Source organism: Ctenopharyngodon idella, chromosome 16 (assembly GCF_019924925.1).
Source record: "Ctenopharyngodon idella isolate HZGC_01 chromosome 16, HZGC01, whole genome shotgun sequence".
NCBI lineage: Eukaryota > Metazoa > Chordata > Actinopteri > Cypriniformes > Xenocyprididae > Ctenopharyngodon > Ctenopharyngodon idella.
Window position 1 is genome coordinate 34,894,449 of NC_067235.1, and position 8,987 is coordinate 34,903,435.

General features: G+C 33.3%; 1 protein-coding gene across 1 annotated transcript; it reads right to left on the reverse strand.

The window, feature by feature from the left end:
- Positions 1-328: 328 nt before the first annotated feature.
- LOC127497241 (uncharacterized) lies at positions 329-8,439 on the reverse strand. Its single transcript, XM_051865593.1, has 8 exons — positions 8,269-8,439; positions 7,379-7,528; positions 7,191-7,274; positions 4,444-4,500; positions 4,267-4,368; positions 4,059-4,169; positions 1,123-1,266; positions 329-965 (listed from the first exon to the last, which is right to left on the reverse strand). The coding sequence occupies exons 2-8, from the start codon at positions 7,517-7,519 to the stop codon at positions 864-866; spliced, it is 741 nt and encodes a 246-aa protein (XP_051721553.1). The 5' UTR covers positions 7,520-7,528; positions 8,269-8,439; the 3' UTR covers positions 329-863.
- Between the last annotated feature and the right edge of the window lie 548 nt (positions 8,440-8,987).

The window sequence follows — 8,987 nt, forward strand, 5'->3', positions numbered from 1 at the left end:
AATAATCATAAATGTTTCTTGAGCATCAAATCATCATATCAGAATGATTTCTGAAGGATCATGTGACACTGAAGACTGGAGTAATGATGCTGAAAATTCAGCTTTGATCACAGGAATAAATTACACTTTACTATATATTCACATAGAAAACAGCTGATTTAAATTATAAAAATATATCACAATTTTTACTGTATTTTTGATCAAATATATTCAGCCTTGGTGAGAAGAAGAGACTTAAAAAAACAAACAAAATAAACTGAATTATCCCAAACTTTTAACTGCCAGTAAATCACCTGTGAGATGGCAAATACAACAAAAACAACCACAATAATAATAAAAGAACTTTATATAGCACCTTTATAAAGTGCTTCGCAGCTGACATATATGTACATAAACATTCAAAGGCGTTAAAAAGAACTAAAAATAAATCTTAAATAGTTAAATTGCACAGAAGAAGAGCATGTCTGAGACGGCGGGACTAGAAGCAGCTCCAGACACTTCTTCATGAGTCATGAGTGAGTTCAGTGTGTATGAATGCTGTATGAACACACTCCGACAGCTATATTCAGTCATGCAAGTACAGCTTCAACCTGACAGAAATACTGACATCTCAAATACACTCTCCAGATCCGCATTTCAAGTTTGCTTTTAAAAACAAGGACACAAATATTAGAAATGATTCTAATGTCTGATAGAGAGAGTCCATCTGTACTGTCCAGTAGATCGACCGATGCAGGTGGAAACTAGAGTTCTGAAGGAGACGGTACACTAATAAGGGCCCTAGATTGAGCTCTGGGAACGAATCAAACAGGTCACTGAAGCTCTACTTTAGAGCATAGATTGATCTGGAATAAATTAATGTCTTAGACTTGGATGGGTTTTCTGCTGCGATGCAGTTCATCTTTCCATCTTCTCATGTCCCATCTCTCAGAAGAAGCTCTAGAGAGTGTCGAGCGTCGCTCGTCCTGCAGAAACACAAACGCTTTCATTTTCTCCTGATATTCATTCTTTTCTCTCAGTGTCTGAAACTGTTGATCAATAATATAATATCCTAAAGATCATAATAGGGGCACGTTAAAGAGCGCTCGGACTCGTGTGAGAAGACTTGACTCTGGTCCTCACCTCATAGGCCGGTGGTTCTGAAGTCGGGATCGGACTGTAGTAGGATGGCGGTGAGGATGCGGGACGCGGCTGGTCCACGACATCACTGACCCCTGCAGGTGCAGGTGACGCTGCGTTCATGTGGATCACCATGAGACGCTTCCTCTGCAGACGCACAGATATTCAATAAATAAACATAGGAAAAGCAGTGTAAAAATGTAAAAATAAATAAACCAAAATAATATTAAACTCACTAAAATTTGATTAAGACAAACATTAATTTCTATTTACATAAAATTTTATTTAATGCATTAGAGTAAAACTAATTAATTAAAATAAATAAATCAAACTTAATTAAAAAAAAAAAAAATTTAATAAATAAAACTTAGTTTAAATAAAAAAAAGAAAGAAAAGCAGTGTAAGTGTAAAAATAAATAAAAATATTATTAAACTAATTAAATTTGATTAAGATAAAAATATATTAAAATTAATAGTTTAATATTTATGTATTTAAATACAATTTTATTTGTTTTTTTAACATCAGATTTCAATTTCATTTAAATAAAAATAAATAAACTGTTAAATAAAAATAAGTGTAAAAATATAAAAATAAATAAACAAAAATGGGATTAAACTAAATTAAAATACTTAAAATAGATAATTTAATAAATGTTTAAAATTTAGTTTTATTTAAATAAATTAATACATTAGATTAAACCAAATTTATGAATGAATAAAATAAATTAATTATTTTTATTTAAATAAAGTTATATTTATTTAATTTGATTAAGATAAAATTAAAATTAAACATTTAGTATTTATTTAAATAAAAATGTTTTTTTTTGTTGTTTTTTTTACGTTAGATTAAAATAAGTCATTTAATTAAAGTAAAAAATAAAAAAAAACTTTTAAATAAATGAAAATTAGATGAAACTAACTAAATTATTAAAATACTTAATACATAATTTAATAAATGTTTAAATTTAAAATGTATTTAAATAATTAATACATTAGATTAAACCAAATTTATGAATGAATGAACATTAATAAAAAAAAAGATTAAAATAAATAAATGTAACTTTATTTAAATAAAAAGAATTAAATTTGATTAAGATAAAAATTAATTAAAATTAAACATTAAAATTTATTATTTTTTACGTTAGATTAAAATAAATCATTTAATTAAAAATAAATAAAAAAATTATTAAAATAAATAAAAGTCAATTTAATAAATAAATGTAAAATTCTCATAATATTTATATTAAAATTAAAATTAATAAAACTGGATTTAAATAAAAAAAATAAGAAAAGCAGTGTGCAAATGTAACAAATTAAATACATTTTACTGAAATAAATTTATTAAAATAAAATAATTTGATTTAAATAATTAAAATAAATACATTTTATAAAAATATGAATATAATCATATGAATGAATAAAATGCATCTAACTTACATCTAACAGTGCAGTACGACAGTGAGTCGCAATGAAGTAATGTAACTAAATATAATATATACAGGTGCTGGTCATATAATTAGAATATCATCAAAAAGTTGATTTATTTCACTAATTCCATTCAAAAAGTGAAACTTATATATAATATCCATTCATTACACACAGACTGATATATTTCAAATGTTTATTTCTTTTAATTTTGATGATTATAACTGACAACTAAGGAAAATCCCAAATTCAGTATCTCAGAAAATTAGAATAATTAGTCCTTAAACCAGGTACTGGTAGCTTTGGCACTGTGTGCAGGTGCCAAGTCCTGTTGGAAAATGAAATCTGCATCTCCATAAAGTTGGTCAGCAGCAGGAAGCATGAAGTGCTCTAAAACTTCCTGGTATATGGCTGCGTTGACCTTGGACCTCAGAAAACACAGTGGACCAACACCAGCAGATGACATGGCACCCCAAACCATCACTGACTGTGGAAACTTTACACTGGACCTCAAGCAACGTGGATTGTGTGCCTCTCCTCTCTTCCTCCAGACTCTGGGACCCTGATTTCCAAAGGAAATGCAAAATTCACTTTCATCAGAGAACATAACTTTGGACCACTCAGCAGCAGTCCAGTCCTTTTTGTCTTTAGCCCAGGCGAGACGCTTCTGACGCTGTCTGTTGTTCAAGAGTGGCTTGACACAAGGAATGCGACAGCTGAAACCCATGTCTTGCATACGTCTGTGCGTAGTGGTTCTTGAAGCACTGACTCCAGCTGCAGTCCACTCTTTGTGAATCTCCCCCACATTTTTGAATGGGTTTTGTTTCACAATCCTCTCCAGGGTGCGGTTATCCCTATTGCTTGTACACTTTTTTCTACCACATCTTTTCCTTCCCTTCGCCTCTCTATTAATGTGCTTGGACACAGAGCTCTGTGAACAGCCAGCCTCTTTTGCAATGACCTTTTGTGTCTTGCCCTCCTTGTGCAAGGTGTCAATGGTCGTCTTTTGGACAACTGTCAAGTCAGCAGTCTTCCCCATGATTGTGTATCCTACAGAACTAGACTGAGAGACCATTTAAAGGCCTTTGCAGGTGTTTTGAGTTAATTAGCTGATTAGAGTGTGGCACCAGGTGTCTTCAATATTGAACCTTTTCACAATATTCTAATTTTCTGAGATACTGAATTTGGGATTTTCCTTAGTTGTCAGTTATAATCATCAAAATTAAAAGAAATAAACATTTGAAATATATCAGTCTGTGTGTAATGAATGAATATAATATACAAGTTTCACTTTTTGAATGGAATTAGTGAAATAAATCAACTTTTTGATGATATTCTAATTATATGACCAGCACCTGTATATTTATAAAACACATTTTCACATTATAAATCAGGTCTTTGTAAATGAAAATATTTATCTGCCTTTTAAATTTTAGTACGGCGGCCCCTGGCACTTTAAGCTTCAGAAAGATCGAAACCCTGCCACAGATGATGCTGAAGAAACACTGATTTACCGATTTACACCAGCAGCATGAGGTCGCGAAGATGATGACAGAGTAGATGATCGCCAGAACGTTACAGGCCATGAAAGCGATGTCTTTCGGACCCAGAGAGGGAGCCAAAAACTACAACAACCAGATGAACCAGAAACACCTCAGTACTCATAAACATTCATGAACCGCACTAACATCAACTGAAGGCTGTGCAGGAATAAAGACTCACCACACGCACAGACGACGCGACATAGAAAAACAAGAAGAAGATGATGAAGACGATCAGAGCGCTGAAGATATTGAGCAGGTTCAGGACTTGAGCGGTGACCACCTGAACAAACATGATTCAGAAACCACTTCTGATTCTGATAAACCGTTCTAAAAGAAGATGATGTTTCATACTGACCAGACACGCGTTACGGGTACAAGCAGCTGTGGCTGTAATAACTCCATTCAAAATCAACTACAGACACACAAAACAACATTATAGACAGAAATATCAACATTTACAGCTCAATATAGTAATAAATGTCATTACAGCGCTATATTGACGTGTAAACAAATCTGCATCCTCCTGGAGGTCAACATTCAAAAATACAGTAAAAACAGTGAAATATTATTCCAATATAAATCAGTTGTTTTCTATGTGAATATATAGTAAAGTGTAATTTATTCCTGTGATCAAAGCTGAATTTTCAGCATCATTACTCCAGTCTTCAGTGTCAAATGATCACTCAGAAATCATTTACAATTTAAATTGTAATAATATTTCACAATTTTTACTGTATTTATCAAATTTATATATATTTATACAACAGTTCTTTCTGGTTCTCGAATCTGATTGGCTGTGATAACAGCACTCCTACCTTTTCAGCGTTTGTATCACTCCGACTGAAGCGACTGTCATGGAGGTCGAGCAAATCCACCGCTTTTTTAATTTTTTTTTTTACAAATACTACACTTGTTGTACCACAAACTGTAGTTTTAAGAGTTTTTTAGGCGAGAATGTAGTTGTTTAGACCTGAAATATGTGACTTATATTTAATCATAGCGCCTATTTTACTATTTGTTTAGACGTTTGTGGAGATGTGAGCTCCGCCGTCAGCGGCCGTTCAGAGCTCGAGTACCCGCCGAGAACAGCTTCATCTCGGCCAGTGCTTCAGGGATTTGCCGCTGGCTCTTATGTAGATAGTAGGGCTGGGCGATATGGCAAAAAAATAAAATCTTGATGTTTTTCTCAGAATGATTGACCGATTCACGTTTTCGATTTTTAACTAGTCAACTTAAAAACTTAGCTACAATATGATTTAAGTAACATTCTCTTTATTAACAATCTGTTCCATTCCAAGTGCAGCACATGAAGTGATCAACATGGTGTAAATGTAAAACAATTTATTAAATATCTTTGCAGAAATATGCCTGAAATATGAAGGCAAATGTTGTACAAACTTATCTTAAACACATCCTATATACTCAGAAATAATATAAAATAAGAAAATGCTAAATATTTCTTAGCCAAAAAGTAATAGCAATAAATAACACCAGTAATAGGCTATTATTAACAGCAAATGCTTTGTGAAAACAGAAAACAACAGCAGCTTTCAGCCTGTCACCTTCATGCAAACATGAAATAGCAAACAGGTTTACAGATTTGCATTCCATTGCGCTATTTGTCTTATTGTTTTTGTTTGGCGGACATGTTTAGGTGTTGCACTTGTGTCTCGTGTCTTTTGCAACGTCTCACCCATGAAACGGCATTATAAAAACACGGCGGTCAAGTTAAAAAAAGCTCAACTCGTGTTTAATAACTTTGCCTTTTTTCTCATTCCACTGCCTGCCCTGCTGAAAAACCAGCATATGCTGGTTAAGGTAGGTTTTGGAGCTGGTATGCTGATCCTATGCTGGTCCATGCTGGTCCTGGACCAGCTTAGGACCAGCATAGGACCAGCTCAAACCAGCATACCAGCTCCAAAACCTACCTTACCAGCATATGCTGGTTTTTTCAGCAGGGTGCGTCTCATTTTTATAATGCATTTCTGAATGAACAGCCGCTTAAGAATAGTGATGTGTTCTAAGTTCATAGAGCGTCACATGAGAGCAGTTAATCAGATGCGCCATCATGAGGTCGTATCATTTTCTTCTCCTAATACAGTTATCATTGCTGTATTGTCAACATGTCCAACTGTAACGCTTGCTAACATTTTTATTCAAAATCGCGATTTCTCAATTAAAAAAAATAATGAAATCGAGGCAAAACATTAAATTCGAATTAATCGGGGAAAAAAAAAAAAAAAAAAAAAAAAAAACCCGCCCAGCTCTAGTAGATAGTGGTTGAAAATATAATTAATTTGGGGTATATCAAATGGGCAATCTTTGGTGTTATTAATCTATTAGCTGTTCCAGAGAAAAACGATTTGGGTCAAGGGGAAAATTAAATTTCATAACTATTTTCAGGCTATATTTAACCTTAATCCTGTATTAGAGTGCTACTTTTGTACTTTCGACTAAGTTATTTACTTGCGTTTTTTATTTATTTGATTGTTTGCTTGTGTTTATGACTTTTATAATGGCTATTGTTGTTAATTTAAATATTGTTCAATAAATATTATTAGATGGCGGCAGAGTGAGTGAGTCAGAACAAGGACGTTGTTTTAGCGCTGTGGGAAATCCCTTTAACTTTTAAAAGGACAGAGATATCGCTTTCCTCTGCGGACATTCAAACTGATTTTTTATAATGGATATAATATTATGGACATCGACCTACACTCGTTTAGTCAATAATAATACCGTAACACTCTACATAACACAATAAATTTCAATAAAGTGACTCAACGTTCGTTCATTACTAGGTCTAAAGTGACGTTTTAGAATTAGTAACAGATCAACTGTTAAACTGCCAACTTGAGATTTGAATCAGTGGCGGAAGGAAGTAGATCCTCACAAAAGAGGGTTTAAAAGACACTCCGTTGTTGTTTCTTATTTATTTACACACTCGTGCCGTCGAACTGTTGTATAAACGCAATATCACACTCGTAACTGTGCATTATAGCTGTATATCAGTGATTACCTACAGCTGTGCTGATATACAGCCATATCGCACGGCTATGAGTGTGATATTGCTCATATGTATATATAAAAAAATAAAAGACTTACATAGCAAGTTGGTATTAAAAACCAACGTTCATAATTCCAAAAGACGAGTCCAAACACCACGGCTCCGGTCAGGATCTCCAGCCACTGACGGATAAAAGACACGTGAAATGTTTTTTTTTCTTTCCTTTTTCGTCATCTTGTACCAGAGAGTCTCAGTACTAGTTAAGAGTGTCGATCATCAGTTTTACCCCCAGAGCCGCCGGGTTGATCTTCAGGAATCCAGTCACTCCGGGCGAGTCTCCGGGCTTGGACTCCGTGACATAAACGGGACACTCGGCTTGATCCTGCGGAGCCGCAGAGTTGATGATCACCTCGACTTTTCTCGACATCTTCAGACACTTTAGAGAGTGAAATAAGTTTCAGGATCACATGTTTTCTGTGCAGATATTTCAGTCATTGTTCAGTCACATTCTTCAAGTGAACAAACCAGATGAACCTGCGCCGTCGCTCCGATGACTCGAGACTCTAAGACACTCTAATTGATCTTAATTTAGCTTTAAGTTGATCCATTTAAATGACTCACTTGTGATTCTTTTGTTTTATTCAGTGATTTGAGTTTATGGGTCAAATCAGAGCTGAATCATTCACTTTAGAAGCACAAATCCATCAACAAGCTCCAAATCTACATGATTTTCATTAATTCCTTTGGTAACACCTTACAGTAATGTCTAATTTGTTAACATTATAAGTTAATGAATCAACTAACATACAATACAGCAATATATTTTCAAAGCAATTATTAACTTTTGTTAATGATAGTTAATAAAAATATTCAGGTTCATGTTAGTTCAGTGCATTAACCAACAGATACAACTTTTGCTCTTAAAGATATTTCAGTAAATGTTGCAATTAACATTAACTAAGATTAATAAATGCTGTAGAAGTTCATTTAGTTCAGGTTAAATGTAAACTAACGTCAACAAATGAAACCTTACTGTTATCATTCCTTTAAATGTTTTTAACCTTCAACATCAACATGAGTAAGTCAAGATATTTTTCTGACTTATTCCTCAACTAAAACTCAGATCTGCAGTGTAAAGCGACTGAAGTCAGTGATTGTATGTTGAGATTGTTTTACCTCGATGTTGATGTCGTTCTTGTCTGCCTCTTTCTGTCATTCTTCAGGTGAGAATCAGCAGAAACTACACCTGTAAACATGCAGAGAATGTGTGCGCGAGTGACGTCACGGATCACATCAACAATACAGTAATTCATCTGTCCTGTAAGTTATGATAATATTCACACCCACACACACGATTACACAAGCTCTCTAAATGGGGACAATGACTTATAAAGCTAGTTATAAATACTGTAACATACTATTTTTACAAATGAGGGCGTGCCCAAAAGAAGGTTTTGTCAGGTTTAGATCAATTCTGGGTACAAATTTTGTCCCCAAAATATGGATAAGTAGGTTTACAAAAACATCACATACTAAAACACAATAATGCTCTAAAACAGGATATAAAATTAAAAAGTACTGTATACACCTGTTGCATTCCAGTGGAACACAAGCTTATAAAACAATCATAAACTACTATTTTTCAACTAAAACCAGATTGTATCGGATCAATAACTTCTCACTAATGAGTGAATGTGCACATTTTTTTTAAGTTTTTAATGTTACCATGTTTTTACCATGCTATTACTTCATTTAGCCCCTTTATATTACTTAAAAAAATTAGAAATTCTTTGAAATTTAAAATGTTACAAGTACTACAGCAAAAAATCAGTGATGCAAGAAAAATTTTTTTTTTATCAATATTTATGAGAAATTTTATTTGAATATCTCATTAT

Coding starts and splice junctions, on each gene's coding strand:
- LOC127497241 (XM_051865593.1), bottom strand. CDS start 7,519: ATGTCGAGAAAAGTCGAGGTGATCATCAACTCTGCGGCTCCGCAGGAT. Junction 4,170..4,266: donor TCGCGTCGTCTGTGCGTGTG/GTGAGTCTTTAT, acceptor TGGTTGTTGTAG/TTTTTGGCTCCCTCTCTGGG. Junction 1,267..4,058: donor CATGCTGCTGGTGTAAATCG/GTAAATCAGTGT, acceptor GTGCGTCTGCAG/AGGAAGCGTCTCATGGTGAT.